The 18689-nt window shown below is 33.7% G+C and overlaps 3 protein-coding genes and 1 pseudogene across 3 annotated transcripts; 3 read left to right on the top strand and 1 right to left on the bottom strand.

Moving 5' to 3' along the window:
• Positions 1 to 251: 251 nt before the first annotated feature.
• Positions 252 to 905, bottom strand: LOC105139328 (uncharacterized). Its single transcript, XM_011045729.1, has one exon. It carries the CDS (start codon positions 709 to 711, stop codon positions 280 to 282), a length of 432 nt encoding a protein of 143 aa, XP_011044031.1. The 5' UTR covers positions 712 to 905; the 3' UTR covers positions 252 to 279.
• Positions 906 to 2762: 1857 nt separating this feature from the next.
• Positions 2763 to 8247, top strand: LOC105110914 (lysosomal beta glucosidase-like). Its single transcript, XM_011006122.1, has 9 exons — positions 2763 to 2930; positions 4037 to 4248; positions 4599 to 4689; positions 4785 to 4933; positions 6062 to 6305; positions 6395 to 6499; positions 6665 to 6847; positions 6951 to 7158; positions 7495 to 8247. The coding sequence occupies exons 1-9, from the start codon at positions 2763 to 2765 to the stop codon at positions 7977 to 7979; spliced, it is 1845 nt and encodes a 614-aa protein (XP_011004424.1). The 3' UTR covers positions 7980 to 8247.
• An 839-nt stretch (positions 8248 to 9086) lies between these two features.
• On the top strand, positions 9087 to 10679 carry LOC105139311 (lysosomal beta glucosidase-like). The gene is made up of 3 exons (XM_011045706.1): positions 9087 to 9279; positions 9383 to 9590; positions 9927 to 10679. The coding sequence occupies exons 1-3, from the start codon at positions 9100 to 9102 to the stop codon at positions 10409 to 10411; spliced, it is 873 nt and encodes a 290-aa protein (XP_011044008.1). The 5' UTR covers positions 9087 to 9099; the 3' UTR covers positions 10412 to 10679.
• Positions 10680 to 13008: 2329 nt separating this feature from the next.
• LOC105110906 (lysosomal beta glucosidase-like) lies at positions 13009 to 18283 on the top strand (annotated as a pseudogene).
• The last annotated feature ends 406 nt before the right edge of the window (positions 18284 to 18689 follow it).

Raw genomic sequence — 18689 nt, 5'->3', positions numbered from 1 at the left:
TCACTCACATAAAATGCGACCTTGTCGCAAGCTTCAAAACTACCGTGGGCAACTTTTTAACACAATGAAACTTAACCTCCATGATAAAATCAAGAATCTACTCATAGATTTCTACCCAAGCAAAAAATAAAATGAAAAATTGCTCTAATTCAACTCAGAGTTCTCTCATAGCTCTCCTCCATCTCTTATTTCCAACAATGCTAGAAAATAAAAGTCAATAACTCAAAACTTATTCAACCTGATGCAGGACATGGCGCATTCTTAGGAATCCTTGACATGTTATGAAGTAGAACTTGGCACGACTGGTTCAGGACTTGGAGCAGATAATAGCGAAGCACAGCGTTTCCTGATCCACAATGGAGGCAAGAAAGGATCAAAACTAAATCCTTTAGGCTTGCACTTGTCATCAATTACAGCCAAGGCACTGCAACATTTAGGGCCGACTAAGTTCTTTTGAAAGGTCAGCACCAAGGATGCAACCTCATGCAAGCAAATATCTGCGTGCGCCTTGATGGTTGCCAAGCACTCTTGAATTTCTACAGGGTTGCGACCGAAAAATGGTGTTGCAGGAGCTGCCGCTACACCTGAGGCAAGCACCATGAACCCAAAAGCTAGCGTTAATACAATCGAGCATGTCATGGTAGCTTGAACCATCTTGGCTGAGGATAGACGTGGACCGGCTAAGTGTGATGGAAGGGTAGAGGATGCCATTTTAAAGGACCATGCATGCAAGGCATAACGTCCTTGTAATTAATGTTGATTTAATTAGCTCCTTTGTATAACCGACTAGGCATGGAGTTAATCGAGTCTGACTATGCTGGCTGTTTATTTCTGCATTTAATTTAAACTGTATTTAGATATGTTCTAAAAATATATTTGGCATGAAAAAAATATTAAATTAATATTATTTTAGTATTTTTCAATGATTTAAAAAATGTTAAATTAATATTTAGATATGATCTAAAAAATATTTTAATATATTTTTAAATAAAAAAATATTTTTAAAAAACATGTTACAACAAGCAAAGAAAATTACTGTTTACTGTATTAAGAGGTTTGATTTATTGCGGGGTCAGTTTTCTAAAATCCAGGAAGGATTGAGTATATATTGGGCTAGCGTATAGATGGATTCCGGACATTTAACCTTGGTTGTGGTGAAAAAGGAAGAAATATCAAATGTTTCCTAAGCACAGTTTATCTTTCTCTTTTTAAGTGTTTTTTTAATAAAATAAATGATCTTTTATATGAAAAGCGTAATCGTACGTGTTGATATATTTAAAAAAATTATAAATTTTCATGAATTAAACATATATATTTTTTTTAATTATTAAGTCACTTCCTTGACACCCCCCCCTATATAATTTTAACAATACTTTTAAATGATATATTTTAAAAAAAATAATAAATTTTCATGAATTAAACATATGTTTTGTTTTTAATTATTGAGTCAATTCCTTGACACCAACCACCACCCTTCCCCCCCCCCCCCCCCCCCCCCCCACCCCCCAACACACACAGCAATACATCGAGGATGAATGGATAGAAAAAAATATAAGAAAAACATGACAAAAAAAAAAGAAGAAGAAATGAGCAACAACGATAAAATAAATAAATAGAAACTGATTAAGAAGAATTATATTATTTTAGTTTAACTGTAAATATTATCAATAATTACTAGTTAATTACTCAATAACAGAGATAGATAAGGAGGAAACAAATAGAAAAATCAGGGAGAAAGTTTTTAAAAAAACTTATCTGAGAAGAAATATTAAAATTTAATACATAATTCTCTATTTGCTCTAAGTAGATTCATAGAATAATTATTTAGAATTGTATTAATTTAAAACTTCTTCGACATAATACTTAAGAGAGGTTCACATTCGGAATATAAAAGAAAAACTTACCGCATTAATTCACCCCAGCTTGCATTGCAGGTTAGGTCCGTTGGATCTATCCAATAATCTTTCCAGTACATGCATCTTGGATTAACTCGATGCTGGCTGGATAAAATTTTTTTAAAAAAATTAAATTTAAATGAATTAAACAGATCTGAATAATTTTTGGACATAAACCCGGTCCTAAGATCGGAATATGGGACCGAACTGAGTTTAATAAAATATTGTATAAAAATCTACTGAAAGGAGAGGAGATCTGGGCAGAGATATCAATCATATTTATAAAGTTGATTATTGGGTGTTAGGTAGAAATGAATGTCACTTTCTATCCCTTTCCCCTACTTACCTCCAACTTAATCAATTTTGTCCCTAGCTACTTCACTGTCTCCCTGTCTTTGTTTTACCCAGAAAATATGAGAGGTCTTACCTCAAAAGAGTTCGAGTAATTTACATTGTCGGTCAAAACCAGAGTTATTACGGGTAAATTTTCTAATTAAACAACGTGTTTTTTATAAAATCACCAATATAAAAAATATTAATTTTAAACAAATAAAAAAAATTTAAAATTAATTTTTTAAAAAAGCACGAAAAAACAAACCGCACCTGCATCTTACTTACCCTGCTGCGTGCATATTTATCTTGCAGACCGACCCATGTGAGGTGGAGAATGATGTTTGAGTATAGGAGCTACGTCAAAATATACAATGAGGTCATATCAAATGAAAGGGAAAGTGAGATGCCCCTCCATTTTATAAAGCAACTAGGCTCTGTGAATGTGACTCGTTAGCTGAGTGAGTGTTTCATCCGCCATCACAAGTAATTCTGATCCATTTTTGTGTCTGTCACGCACATACATGTTGCACAGTAATGGAAGAGGAGCAGAGGGAAGCAGGCAAAGCTGGGAGTCTAGTCTTTGCCGTCAACGGACAGAGGTTCGAGGGGTCGTCGAGATTAGACCCTTCAACAACGTCGCTTGAGTTCTTGCGTACCAGGACATCTTTCAAGAGTGTCAAGCTCGGTTGTGGCGAAGGTATCGTTTGCCCTTTCTTTTTCCAGTACTGCACTTGATTGTACGTTTGCACACCGTATCTGATGTGTGATAGGCATAGGGTCATCTATGAACTGTTTTTGTCCGTTGAATTATAGATGGATAACATCGCCTTGCATTTCACCAAGGTTATAACACTCGTGACTGGGTGTGAGACTCGAGTTATTGGTCAAATAGGTTGACCCAAGCTAGTTGAAACACTACAATAATATCATTTTGAATTCTCTTCAAAAAAGTAAAGCCTTATTTGGATCGAGTTGATTTATTATAATTGAATATATTAATTAATTTCTATCAAAAAAAAATTTAAAATACAATTTGAGTCATGTTTTGAGTTGACTCTCAAGACTAATATAATAACATTGCATTTCACATGTATTGTTTACAGTGTTTTTAATTTGCATCTTAATTTATTTTGATCAAGTTATGGGTTGACATATTGTGACTGATTATATGGTCAATTTCCACTTAGTTTTTTTTTAAAACACAACTCGAGGTAAGTTTTGAGTTAATCCGTTAAGCTTGATTTAATAATATTATATTTTATATGTATTATTTATAATATTTTTTATTTGCATCTTAATTTTTTTAAAAAAATTTAATTAGTGAAAATTTATAATTTAGCAAACATAAATTAAAACATGCTAATAGCAAACATATATATCAAACAAACACCATGGTTTCAATCTAGTGATAAATTAAAAGCTTTAACGTCATAACCTGAATTTCTGATTTATGACTAACAATGAAAGAAAGGCGTCTAAGAAAACACTCCATCTATGATAAATATCAAACATACTACTCATAAAACAAATTATATAGAATCTCATAAACTTTCAAAATATTTTTCAAAACTAATAAAAATAATTAATAATTTAAAATAACCATTACATGAAATAAAATTTAATCTTTAAAATAAAAATCTAAACTTGAAAAAAAAACAGCATAATAATGGAGCTTTCCAAGACTATTATATTACTCTTTCTGGTTCAATATTATTAGTTGGGAGGCATTTAAAACTATTATATTGATTTAAAAAAAAAAATGTGCCTTTAGCTGGTTTCTCATGATTTGTTCGAATTTATGGTTTTAGGTGGTTGTGGTGCTGCTGAGTGGAGGAGGGAGTGTGCCAGGACCAAAGGCCTCAGCAGAGGCTTGGGTGAACTTGGTTAATGGGATCCAAAAGGCGTCTTTATCAACCCGTCTTGGAATTCCTATGATTTATGGAATTGATGCTGTTCATGGCCATAACAATGTCTACAATGCCACGATTTTCCCTCACAATGTTGGGCTTGGAGTGACCAGGCAAGTATTTTTTTTCTCTTTAATTTTGAACAAACAAGGTTATCTTACCATTTTTTATCCGATTATTTAAGATTATAAATTCTTGTCTTGTACTCAACTGCTTGTCAAGTTTGTCTTTGTTTAATTTTAGAGAACTCGTGTTAGCTGTCAAGGTCACCTTAAAGATTAATCTATGTTACTGATTGATGATAGGTACAGAGGATCTTCTGATTTGTAGTTAGCACCCAACAAATACGCAGATTAATTGTTAGATTAAAGTGTGAAAAAATCTAGTGTTTGAATTACAGTACTATAGAGTGATTAAATGATATCGGCTTTATTAGAATTCTGACATTCTTTGCTTCCACCAGGGATCCTCAGCTAGTCAAAAAGATTGGTGAAGCAACTGCTCTTGAAGTTAGAGCTACAGGAATCCCTTATGCCTTTGCTCCGTGTATCGCGGTACTAATATGACAACAAATTGATTGTTACATGTTATAGAAAATTTTAACCAATTTTTCAAGTGTGTGATTTGTCTTCTATGTTTGATTTTACAGGTTTGCAGGGATCCAAGATGGGGTCGCTGCTATGAAAGCTATAGTGAGGATCATAGGATTGTTCAGTTAATGACTGAGATTATACCTGGTTTACAAGGAGAGTTACCTGCCAATTCCAAAAAGGGTGTTCCCTTTGTTGCTCCTGGAAAGTAAGTGACATCCCAACAAATGCTTTCTTCAACTTATAACTGTGCTATTCAACATGCTGTAATGTGTGATAAACATCTAATATAATCACACGACATTAAAGGTTCAAAGTCCTCTTAATTTACCATTATTTTCCAATTTATTCCTCTAAACAAGGAATTAAAAATAAATGGCAAGAAAAATAGGTAGGTCAGACCAGCCCTTCCGGGTCTTCCAATATTCTAGCTTCATCTAGAAGACACTTCCATTATCTGATTTTAGGGGAAAGTTTCAGCATCCTTAGCACATATCAGCTTGTCATTTACCTGATGTATACTAGCAACTTCTTTTTTGGGTGGTCCAAAGCTCAGCCACGTGAAACAGTGGCCTGCCTTTATTGGTGGGGCATCGAGTGTGGATAATCATCGAAGATCATAGAACATGGCAATATAAATCCTCCAGCATGAGCATTTAGTCCTTTAAGATCAACTCAAGCTTCATATTTTTGACCTAGCATGCTTGCTTGCTTTTGTGGGTCTAAAAATGTCGGTTCATTTTGAAATTTCAAAATGGTGGACCAATAGCTTTAGATGCCTTGGAAAATTGTCTGACTTTTCAGTCACTGGAAATATCATGTAAATACAAAATTTTCTAGCAGAATAATCATTGGCAGTTAGGTGCACGTGCAATTAATAGGTCCCATATGCCAAATCCATTCATTGGATAAATGCTAATTAACTGCTGATAATCTTGAACCTGTATGTCAACAAATCTTCAAGCTAATGCCATATTACCATTAGCCGTTGCACCATCAATGGTTAAAGATACATACTAATATGATCAGATGATGTATACTAATACCATTAATTATAAGAAAAATCAGGTGAGTCCAGAAGGCGTCTGGTAGTGTACCCTATTGCTTAGTTATACGGACAACTTCCATTTTCTGGTTTCTTTTATGGATTGATTCTTAAAAATGAACTTGGAAATACAGGTCTTGCTGGAATACTGTTCCTTATTTTATGGGTTTATAGATAATCAAGAAAGCGGTTTTGCTTTCTGTAATGAATTTAGTTCATTTGGAAGTGTTATTTTACTCTAGAAACCTTATAAGTAACATTTTCCCCTAATCAATTTTTTACTTTGATCAGTACCAAGGTGGCGGCCTGTGCTAAGCACTTCGTGGGAGATGGTGGCACAACAAAGGGCATTGATGAGAACAATACTGTAATCAGTATGAATGGATTGCTTAATATTCACATGCCAGCATATTATAATGCCATCAGCAAGGGTGTTGCAACAGTTATGGTGTCCTACTCGAGCTGGAATGGGAAGAGGATGCATATTAATCGTGATCTTGTTACCGGATTCCTGAAGAACAAGATGAAGTTCAGGGTAGAACAGCTATTAAAATGATTTTCCATTTTTTTGTCGAGATGGTTCTGGACATTCCAGACATAACTCGTTTCGATATGTTTTCTCAGGGATTCGTGATATCAGACTGGCAGGGTATTGACAGGGTTACCTCTCCTCCACATGCTAATTATTCCTCTTCTGTGCAAGCAGGAGTTGATGCTGGAATTGACATGGTTAGTCAACCTTCACTGTGATCTAGAAAATAATTATTTCAGCATCCCACAATGCAGTAAATGAGTTGAAAATTGAATCCAAAGGATGTTCGACGAGCAGAAACTTTTAAGTTTCTTATTTGCTTTTTCCTTGTTTCCTTGCTAATGGGTGTCTTTTGTTTGCAGATTATGGTTCCATTTAACTTCACAGAGTTCATTGATGAGCTAACTTATCAAGTGAAAAATAATATTATCCCTATGAGCAGGATTAATGATGCCGTACAAAGAATTTTAAGGGTTAAGTTTGTCATGGGTCTCTTTGAGAAACCATTGGCTGATCTCAGCATGGCCAACCAACTTGGCAGTCAGGTTTGCCTATTCAATCTTCGTTCTTTAAAGGCCTGTACATTTCATCTGTCCTGTAATATGGCGAAATTCTGTATCTGTTGATCACATGAAGTTCACTGGACAGGAACATAGAGAATTAGCGAGAGAAGCTGTGAGGAAATCACTTGTTCTGCTAAAGAATGGCAAGTACACTACTGCTAAGCCATTGCTACCACTTCCTAAGAAAGCGCCAAAGATACTAGTTGCAGGAAGCCATGCTGACAACTTGGGCTACCAATGTGGAGGCTGGACAATAACATGGCAGGGTCTTGGTGGGAATGATCTCACAACTGGTATGTTTCTCTTATTACTCATAGGCACTGAAAGACTTGCCAGGAAAACCGACTTTGTTGCAAACCCTGAAACAGTTCCACTTATTTGAGATTCCCAAATGCTTTATTGCAGGGGATAATTAGTGAGTTTCCACCATATTTTATTATCAAGTAGCACACGCTGTTGTAAAGGCATCCTAGTTTTACTACCTTACACGGAGATAACAGCTAAAATGTATTAAGGCTCACGGATGATTAGGAGAGATGTCACCATTTTCTAGAAATTTTAGCAGAATTAATCTTTTTTCTCCTTGTGTTATTATAATGTTTGTAATGAATTACCATCTTCGTAAACAGGTACCACAATCCTCAATGCAGTGAAGAATACAGTTGATCCTACCACCCAAGTCGTCTACAATGAGAATCCAGATTCAAACTTTGTCAAATCCAACAAATTCTCCTATGCTATTGTTGTCGTTGGTGAGCCACCATATGCTGAAATGTATGGCGATAGCTCCAATCTAACTATATCTGAACCTGGCCCCAGTACCATCAACAGTGTGTGTGGAGCTGTCAAATGTGTCGTCGTTGTTATATCTGGGCGCCCTGTTGTGATCCAGCCCTATCTTGAAAAAATAGATGCTCTTGTTGCTGCATGGCTTCCAGGAACAGAAGGCCAAGGTGTTGCTGACAATCTTTTTGGTGACTATGGGTTCACTGGAAAGCTTGCACGAACATGGTTCAAGACAGTTGACCAGCTTCCAATGAACGTTGGCGATCCACATTATGATCCTCTATTTCCATTTGGGTTTGGTATCACAACTAAACCTGCCGAAAACTAGAAATTCGCCAATTTCTGAGTGATGTCCTGCATTATTCACATCTTGTCCCACTCCTTCGTGGTAAAAAAAACTTGAGGCTGTTTCCCATCTCCATGAGGAGCTCTATAGAGTGTTAAGAAAGAATAGACAAGGTGCAGAACTGCTCCAAGCTGTAAGATTCTAAAACCTTTTTGGGTTTTAATGACTAGCATCGTATCTTCAAAATGATCCAAGGTCCAGGTTATGAAGTGATCAATTCAATCTTTTAATCAATACACCATTGTTTTTTTATTATTGTGAGAGCGTGGTCTGAGTTTGAATTATATAATAAGCTATCGAGTCTCCTCCGAATCTACCCCAAATCTCATAATCCACTTTCATCTATGGTATGAGCAAAACAATCGCTAGCAATCCATAACCCAGGCGTGTTAAATTCAGAGCTGTCTGTATGTGACTCTATCTTCTCAATTTCATCCAAAATAATTAATTGATTCTCTTCGATGCTAAGTTTCCCAGTTATTCAACACCTGGCCCAACAGGGAAATGGCCCAGTGGGCCACAAGGTCTGCGTACTGACCTTTTAACAATATAATGTCTTTTTTGTGCTGCGTTGATTAGTGCTCCAATACAGAAGAAGCACAACCATATTTGATTGGTATATAATAAATTTATACGATTTTATACTTTCAAAACAAAATTAAAATTATGTAAATTAAAACCAGAGAGATTCTATAAGATTAATCATCTTATTGCACTAAATGATTTTATTTTATTTTTATCTTGGAGTTCTTATCCATAATTATTAAGACAATCCAACAGAAAGGTACTTAGGGTGGAAATGGATAGAAAGTGAACTTCTTCAAGATTGGGCTGCGGAATTTGTGGGAAATGCTATTGTTTTTAGCCACAAAAATAATCAAATGGCCAGAGAGGTCAGTCATCTAACAACATAATGAAACATAAAACATTGCAGTACTGCTAGTACATGCACAGGACACCTTATATCGTTGCAGTTGGAGACGTTCTAACTGGGCCCTTTTTATTGATGATGGTGAAGTGTTTTGGAAATTATTATTTTTAAAAATATTTTTTTTATTAATTTTTTTTTATTTTTCTAATGGTTGTCTTTTGTTTGCAGATTATGGTTCCATTTAACTTCACAGAGTTCATTGATGAGCTAACTTATCAAGTGAAAAATAATATTATCCCTATGAGCAGGATTAATGATGCCGTACAAAGAATTTTAAGGGTTAAGTTTGTCATGGGTCTCTTTGAGAAACCATTGGCTGATCTCAGCATGGCCAACCAACTTGGCAGTCAGGTTTGCCTATTCAATCTTCGTTCTTTAAAGGCCTGTACATTTCATCTGTCCTGTAATATGGCGAAATTCTGTATCTGTTGATCACATGAAGTTCACTGGACAGGAACATAGAGAATTAGCGAGAGAAGCTGTGAGGAAATCACTTGTTCTGCTAAAGAATGGCAAGTACACTACTGCTAAGCCATTGCTACCACTTCCTAAGAAAGCGCCAAAGATACTAGTTGCAGGAAGCCATGCTGACAACTTGGGCTACCAATGTGGAGGCTGGACAATAACATGGCAGGGTCTTGGTGGGAATGATCTCACAACTGGTATGTTTCTCTTATTACTCATAGGCACTGAAAGACTTGCCAGGAAAACCGACTTTGTTGCAAACCCTGAAACAGTTCCACTTATTTGAGATTCCCAAATGCTTTATTGCAGGGGATAATTAGTGAGTTTCCACCATATTTTATTATCAAGTAGCACACGCTGTTGTAAAGGCATCCTAGTTTTACTACCTTACACGGAGATAACAGCTAAAATGTATTAAGGCTCACGGATGATTAGGAGAGATGTCACCATTTTCTAGAAATTTTAGCAGAATTAATCTTTTTTCTCCTTGTGTTATTATAATGTTTGTAATGAATTACCATCTTCGTAAACAGGTACCACAATCCTCAATGCAGTGAAGAATACAGTTGATCCTACCACCCAAGTCGTCTACAATGAGAATCCAGATTCAAACTTTGTCAAATCCAACAAATTCTCCTATGCTATTGTTGTCGTTGGTGAGCCACCATATGCTGAAATGTATGGCGATAGCTCCAATCTAACTATATCTGAACCTGGCCCCAGTACCATCAACAGTGTGTGTGGAGCTGTCAAATGTGTCGTCGTTGTTATATCTGGGCGCCCTGTTGTGATCCAGCCCTATCTTGAAAAAATAGATGCTCTTGTTGCTGCATGGCTTCCAGGAACAGAAGGCCAAGGTGTTGCTGACAATCTTTTTGGTGACTATGGGTTCACTGGAAAGCTTGCACGAACATGGTTCAAGACAGTTGACCAGCTTCCAATGAACGTTGGCGATCCACATTATGATCCTCTATTTCCATTTGGGTTTGGTATCACAACTAAACCTGCCGAAAACTAGAAATTCGCCAATTTCTGAGTGATGTCCTGCATTATTCACATCTTGTCCCACTCCTTCGTGGTAAAAAAAACTTGAGGCTGTTTCCCATCTCCATGAGGAGCTCTATAGAGTGTTAAGAAAGAATAGACAAGGTGCAGAACTGCTCCAAGCTGTAAGATTCTAAAACCTTTTTGGGTTTTAATGACTAGCATCGTATCTTCAAAATGATCCAAGGTCCAGGTTATGAAGTGATCAATTCAATCTTTTAATCAATACACCATTGTTTTTTTATTATTGTGAGAGCGTGGTCTGAGTTTGAATTATATAATAAGCTATCGAGTCTCCTCCGAATCTACCCCAAATCTCATAATCCACTTTCATCTATGGTATGAGCAAAACAATCGCTAGCAATCCATAACCCAGGCGTGTTAAATTCAGAGCTGTCTGTATGTGACTCTATCTTCTCAATTTCATCCAAAATAATTAATTGATTCTCTTCGATGCTAAGTTTCCCAGTTATTCAACACCTGGCCCAACAGGGAAATGGCCCAGTGGGCCACAAGGTCTGCGTACTGACCTTTTAACAATATAATGTCTTTTTTGTGCTGCGTTGATTAGTGTTCCAATACAAAAGAAGCACAACCATATTTGATTGGTATATAATAAATTTATACGATTTTATACTTTCAAAACAAAATTAAAATTATGTAAATTAAAACCAGAGAGATTCTATAAGATTAATCATCTTATTGCACTAAATGATTTTATTTTATTTTTATCTTGGAGTTCTTATCCATAATTATTAAGACAATCCAACAGAAAGGTACTTAGGGTGGAAATGGATAGAAAGTGAACTTCTTCAAGATTGGGCTGCGGAATTTGTGGGAAATGCTATTGTTTTTAGCCACAAAAATAATCAAATGGCCAGAGAGGTCAGTCATCTAACAACATAATGAAACATAAAACATTGCAGTACTGCTAGTACATGCACAGGACACCTTATATCGTTGCAGTTGGAGACGTTCTAACTGGGCCCTTTTTATTGATGATGGTGAAGTGTTTTGGAAATTATTATTTTTAAAAATATTTTTTTTATTAATTTTTTTTTATTTTTATTTTTAAAAATTATTTTTGATATAATACTTTAAAATGGTTTGAAAACATAAAAAAATTAATTTGAATTAAAAAATAAAAAAATCATTTTTTTTATAATATAATTTTTAAAACATAAAAACAAACAATTTAACTAAAATAAAATCTGGTGATATTAACTTAACTAAGATGTAGTTATAAAACATGGCTGACCTGATAGTTAGACATTGTCGGAGAAGTTAAATTATAACATGAAAAACCAAAATGGAAATCAGTCATATTAACTTAATTTTGCCTTTTAAAAAATCTAGAATAGTATTGTTTGCAACAAAATGATTTATTAAAATTAACAAGGATAATCTAGCCATTTAAGTATTTAAATCTTAAATCTAATTTAACGCTTAATCTATTATGGAAAATATAGTTTTCAATCTATTTAGATTTTTTAAGGTTTTAAATACTGCACTAGATTAATATATTCACCACCTTTCGGCCATAAAAAGACAGGAATATATTTATAATTATAGTAATGGATATGATTTAAAGTATTTTTTTGTTTAGAAATATATTAAAATAATATTTTTTTATTTTTTAAAAAATTATTTTTAAAATTAAAATATCAAAATAATTTAAAATTATAATAATTTTTAATAAAAAAATTAAAATTTTAAAAAATATAATTTTAACTGCATTCCAAATAAATGTGTGTTCATTTTGTAGAATTTTTCCACTAATTTTCTTGCATGTCAGCGGTTTCCGTTTCGCATACGCTATCTATATATGTCATGTCATCGTGCCCGATCTTTCATGTTATTTTTATCATTTTGTATAGTACATTTTCCAAATTAAAGAAGAAAAGTGTACTATAAGGTACAAGATAAAATAATTAAAAATAATATGATCCACCACCTTCATATTTTGATTGTTTTCCTTCTCTTTTTTAAACATTATTATTTAAGATTAAATTGTTTCAAACTATTTAGAAAAAAATAAATGATAGTTAATCCAAGTAATCCCATCAGGTCTATCCGTAACTGGATCATGTAGTTAAAATTGGGTTTGATATCATGAAGTCCATCATTAGATTTAGATTATTTATTAACAAATTAATAAACTGGGAACGGTAATATTCTTGAATGAGTTTAAAAATCCTGATGGAAAAACCAAACAAAAAAAAAACGAAGAAGACACAGGTTTGAAAACCTTCCATGTTATTGTCTTTTTAATGATTATATATAAATATTTCCTCAGTGATTTTATGAATATAGCAAAGTATTTTATTAAGGGGAGATTTTTAAAGGAAATTGGTTAACTTTTTAAAATATTAAATAATTATTTACTAGCGATTTTGGGGATATAAAAAAGGTATTTTATTTAGTGGGATTAACTCGTATTCTGGAGAAAAGTGGTTAAAAAAATAATATAGAGTACCGAATTGCTGATTTTTTATTTCTAAGTAAACCAAACTATGAAGAGAAAATCTTAAAAGACAGGTGGTCACTGTGCTATGGGGTGCAGCTGGGCCCATGGGATGTGATGGTAAGGATGATAAATCAATGACTTGAAAAGTACAAATTGTTTGCATCCTTCCTCTCTTCCTATATTTTAATTTCCTTCACCTAATAAAACATTTGTTTTCAACTCTTCGTCCCTTAACTTAAAATATTAATTTCCATCAATTGTTAAAGATACATACTAATATGATCAGATGATGTATACGAATACCATCAATTATAAGAAAAATCAGGTGAGTCCAAAAGGCGTCTGGTAGTGTACCCTATTGCTTAGTTGTACAGACAACTTCCATTTTCTGGTTTTTTTTATGGATTGATTCTTAAAAATGAACTTAGAAAAACATGTCGTGCTGGAATATTGTTCCTTAATTTATGGATTTATAGATAATCACGAAAGTGGTTTTGCTTTCTGTAATGAATTTAGTTCATTTGGAAGTATTATTTTACTCTAGAAACCTTATAAGCAACATTTTCCCCTAATCAATTTTTTACTTTGATCAGTACCAAGGTGGCGGCCTGTGCTAAGCACTTCGTGGGAGATGGTGGCACAACAAAGGGCATTGATGAGAACAATACTGTAATCAGTATGAATGGATTGCTTAATATTCACATGCCGGCATCTTATAATGCCATCAGCAAGGGTGTTGCAACAGTTATGGTGTCCTACAGCAGCTGGAATGGAAAGAGGATGCATATTAATCGTCATCTTGTTACCGGATTCCTGAAGAACAAGATGAAGTTCAGGGTAGAACAGCTATTAAAATGATTTTCCATTTTTTTGTCGAGATGGTTCTGGACATTCCAGACATAACTCGTTTCGATATGTTTTCTCAGGGATTCGTGATATCAGACTGGCAGGGTATTGACAGGGTTACCTCTCCTCCACATGCTAATTATTCCTCTTCTGTGCAAGCAGGAGTTGATGCTGGAATTGACATGGTTAGTCAACCTTCACTGTGATCTAGAAAATAATTATTTCAGCATCCCACAATGCAGTAAATGAGTTGAAAATTGAATCCAAAGGATGTTCGATGAGCTCTTATTTGCTTTTTCATTGTTTCCTTGCATTAGGGTGTTTTTTGTTTGCAGATTGTGGTTCCATTTAACTTCACAGAGTTTATTGATGACCTAACTTATAAAGTGAAAAATAATATTATCCCTATGAGCAGGATTAACGATGCCGTACAAAGAATTTTAAGGTTCAAGTTTGTCACGGGTCTCTTTGAGAAACCATTGGCTGATCTCAGCATGGCCAACCAACTTGGCAGTCAGGTTTGCCTATTCAATCTTCGTTCTTTAAAGGCTTGTGCATTTCACTGAACTGGAACATAGAGAATTATCGAGAGAAGCTGCGAGGAAATCACTTGTTCTGCTAAAGAATGGCAAGTACACTACTGCTAAGCCATTGCTACCACTTCCTAAGAAAGCGCCAAAGATACTAGTTGCAGGATGCCATGCTGACAACTTGGGCTACCAATGTGGAGGCTGGACAATCACGTGGCAAGGTCTTGGTGGCAATGATCTCACAACTGGTATGTTTCTCTTATTACTCAATAGGAACTGAAAGACTTGCCAGGAAAACCAACTTTGTTGCAAACCCTGAAACAGTTCCAATTATTTGAGATTCCCAAATGATTTATTACAAGGAATTAATTAGTGAGTTTCCACCATATTTTATTATCAAGGAGCACACGCTGTAGTCAAGGTATCCTAATTTAGATAACAGCTAAAATGTACTGAGAGGAGAGATGCCACCCGATCATCAATGAATTAATTCTGCTAAGATTAAGGATAAACGAAGATTAATTCTTCTAACATTTGAGCTATTATTATAGGTGGAAAATCTCAATTGTTATTGTTTAAATTTTGAATTGTTACTCTTCTAATTAAATTAAATTTGAATTATTTTAAACCTATTACTAATAATGATTTTCAAACTGTTAGTCTTAACTTTGAATTGTTACTGTCTTAACTCAATTATTTTTGATATGTTACTCTTTTAATTTTGATTTGTTACTGACTATGATTTGTTATTTTTTTAACTTTGAACTTGTATTATTTTAATTTTAAGTTGTCTTACTATTTCGTTACAATAATTGTTTATGGATTAGAAAAGAAAAGAGAAAGAAATTATTATTTTTAGAATATTTTTTTTTGACATTCTAAATGAAAAATCGATCGCAAATAGTATAAGTGTATCATTATTTAAACCTGTTTGTGACTTTAATGGAATATGCATGGATAGTTTACATACTCTTGTGTTGGTCATTGATGTATTTTGCTCTCTCATCAGAAGATAGAGAAATATAAGGGTTATCATCTTGAAGAAAAGTAATCATACATGACAAGCTTAATTTGAATAAGTTATTAAAATTGTATGAAAAGACAAAACTAATAAAGTATTACTTAAGCTAACATAAATTATTATTCTTTTAGACACAAGTACTTCATGAATACGATAGAAGTGAAGTAGACCCACACCTGCAACGAGATCTAAAAGACGAGTTATAAGTATCGATGCTAATATTTTCTATCAATTTAGTGGGAGGAAAAACCAATTTTTTTTTTTTCATTGGACACTGCTTGTCTTCGACGTGGAAGCCGGGATATGAACATTCTACAATTCTAGGCTCAAAGGCAACAGTAATGACACCAGCTTTGTGAAGGATGAAAAAATAATGGTATGTAATTGTCATTTTTTTTTAAATCATGTTATTTTATAATATAAAAAAATCATGTTACATCAAATCAAATTAAAGTAGAAAAAATATGTATATAAAAAGAAACGAGCTACTGGAAAAAAAAGGGAAGCAAAAGGGTGATGATCCTTTCCAATTGATTATAAAAGAAGATAATCCTTTATAAAAAGACTGGTTGTAAGTAAATGAGTATATTTTCTACATGAAAATTATTATTTAGTTAATCATCTTAAAAGATAAGAATATTTATAAAATACATGGTGGGAAGATCATGGAATCATTGTTCTTTACATCATTGAGATTATATTAAACAATAAAAAGATACCACAGCATGTATCGTTCAAAATAGTATAATCATAGTGGGCGAAGATTGCAACGTGGATTTTCAACGACTATAAGAAACAAGTTAAACATTGATATGGCTTGTACATGTGGTGGACCTTATGGATACTTGATTTCCTGTGTTGTTGCTACTACTTATACCACTACTGCTACTGTTTCACATCCCTACCATGTTGCTCTCCATCTCTCGTGTTGCCGTTTACACCTCCCGTCTAATTCTATAGGAAACCTAAGCAACTTGGTGCATCTTTATCTTAATGAAAATGAACTTTCTGGTGCCATACCTATATCCCAAATATATTTTGTCATCCCCGTACACTCTTCACTTTTCTTATATATTTAATATATAAGAAAAGTGGAGTGCATGAGGGATGAAAAAATATAGAAAATGCAGCATGCCAATTCAAATTCATAGAAATCAATATTATAAAATTTATTTTTTAAAAATATTTAAGGATAAATGATTGCTCAAGATTTTTCTTGAGATTTTTCTCGTGGTGTCGTTTTCACGTTCTAATTGAGTATAAAAATGCCAAAGAAAAATCTTGGACAATCATTAATATTTTAAAAAATAAATTTTATAATATTGATTTCTATGAATTCGAATTGACATGCTGTATTTTTTATATTTTTTTTCATCCCTTACTTTTCACTTTGCATATATTAATCTGTATGGGGATGAGAAAATATATTTGGGATGAGAAAATATATTTAATATATAAGAAAAGTGAAGAGTGTATGAGGATGAGAAAATATATTTGGGATGAGAAAATATATTTAATATATAAGAAAAGTGAAGAGTGTATGAGGATGAGAAAATATATTTGGGATGAGAAAATATATTTAATATATAAGAAAAGTGAAGAGTGTATGAGGATGAGAAAATATATTTGGGATGAGAAAATATATTTAATATATAAAAAAAGTGAAGAGTGAGGGATGAAAAAATATAGAAAATGCAGCATGCCAATTCAAATTCATAGAAATCAATTTATAAAATTTATTTTTTAAAAATATTTAAGGATAAATGATTGCTCAAGATTTTTCTTGAGCTTTTTTATAGTGAATTGGAAGGTGGAGGCTACAACGCGGGAGGTGGTATGGTGAGGGTGTGAAGTAGTAGCAAAAATGGGGTGGGTAGCAGTGATAGCACAAGGGGCAAGCATTGATGAGGTCTACCATAACATGTGGAAGCCATATCAATGTTTAACTTATTTCTTGTAGTCATTCAAAATCCACGTTACAATCTTGGTCTGATATAATTGTACTGTTTTGAACGGTATCTATTATGATATCTTTCTGTTATTTAATATTATCTCAATAATTTAAAGAACGATGATTTTATAGTCCTTCCTCCTTATGTTTTGTAAATATCATTAACTTTTAAGATGATTGTTCAAATAATAGTTTTCATGTACCAAATATATTCATTTACTTACAAACAATCTTTTTGCTGAGGACTATCATCTTTCACAATCAGCTGGAATGAGTTATCACTCTTTTGCTTTCCTTTTTTTTCTGATAGCTCTTGCCTTTTTTTATGAACATATTTTTTCTGCTCCAATTTAATTTGATGTAATATAATTTTTTGTTTCGGAAGGACAATTATATACCATTATTTTTTTTTATCATGGATAAAGTTGGTGTCGTTATTATTGCTCTTGAGGCAAGAATTGTAAAATGCTCTTATGATTTCGTCAAGTCCAATAACTTTTATGCCATTGTTGTGGTTGGAGAGACTCTTTATGCCGAGACAGCTGGAGATAGTTTGAACCTAACAATGGCTGAACCAGGTCCAAGTACAATCCTCAATGTCTGCGGCAATTTTAAGTGTGTTGTTGTCGCAGTGTCTAGCTGTCCAGTCGTGATTGAGCCCTATGAGTCACAAATTGATGCTCTTGTTGTTGCTTGGTTGCGAGGTACCGAAGGCCAAGGAGTAGCAGATGTGCTTTTCGGGGATTATGGATTTACTGGAAAGCTGCCCCAGACTTGGTTCCAGACCGTTGATCAGCTCCATATGAATGTTGGTGACTCCCATTACGATCCCCTCTTCCCTTATGATTTTGGACTCACTACTAAGCTTGTCAATGCTAGCTAGAAAATCTGCTTTTGAAGAACAATTGGTTTCAGCGTGTCATGTAATGTTACAAGACACTTAGCTAAGTCATGATTTTTGCTTCGTTTTTCTTTTTTCGAACATATTGTTGTTTGAAGTTTCAGTTTGTATGAAGATTGTTGATTTGATATGTCCATGCATTGCATGCCATAGAAGTTATGTTAGCTAGAAACTTGTTATTTTTGGATAGATTGCATGATTAGGTACTAAATTATTTGGTGAAATAATATTGTTGAAAGAAAAATTTTATTTGGAAAATAGTGTAGCCGAAAAGAAATCTTGGAAAATCATATTTAAAAGATTGTGCCACAATATCATTGAAAAGTTACCTCATTGAGAGTAGAGCAACTTTTCAAAAAAAAAAAAAAAACTATTGTGTTTTAGTTTTTAGAAATAGTCAACTTTGATCAAGGCAATATTATATCAAAATGGTCTTATGTGGTATCGCCATAGTAGCTGCTTCAGGTAATTTAGTCTTCAGCCCTCTGGGCAGCTAGCACACATTAATTCTTGGATTCTACATGTAAATTTACAGT

The sequence above is a fragment of the Populus euphratica genome, unplaced genomic scaffold (genome assembly GCF_000495115.2).
Source record: "Populus euphratica unplaced genomic scaffold, PopEup_1.0 scaffold3.1, whole genome shotgun sequence".
Lineage (NCBI taxonomy): Eukaryota > Viridiplantae > Streptophyta > Magnoliopsida > Malpighiales > Salicaceae > Populus > Populus euphratica.
The sequence above is the reverse complement of the archived record's forward strand: the minus strand, read 5'-3'. Positions and strand labels throughout refer to the sequence as shown.

Coding starts and splice junctions, on each gene's coding strand:
- LOC105139328 (XM_011045729.1), bottom strand. CDS start 711: ATGGCATCCTCTACCCTTCCATCACACTTAGCCGGTCCACGTCTATCC.
- LOC105110914 (XM_011006122.1), top strand. CDS start 2,763: ATGGAAGAGGAGCAGAGGGAAGCAGGCAAAGCTGGGAGTCTAGTCTTT. Junction 6,848..6,950: donor CCAACCAACTTGGCAGTCAG/GTTTGCCTATTC, acceptor TTCACTGGACAG/GAACATAGAGAATTAGCGAG. Junction 7,159..7,494: donor TGGGAATGATCTCACAACTG/GTATGTTTCTCT, acceptor CTTCGTAAACAG/GTACCACAATCCTCAATGCA.
- LOC105139311 (XM_011045706.1), top strand. CDS start 9,100: ATGGTTCCATTTAACTTCACAGAGTTCATTGATGAGCTAACTTATCAA. Junction 9,280..9,382: donor CCAACCAACTTGGCAGTCAG/GTTTGCCTATTC, acceptor TTCACTGGACAG/GAACATAGAGAATTAGCGAG. Junction 9,591..9,926: donor TGGGAATGATCTCACAACTG/GTATGTTTCTCT, acceptor CTTCGTAAACAG/GTACCACAATCCTCAATGCA.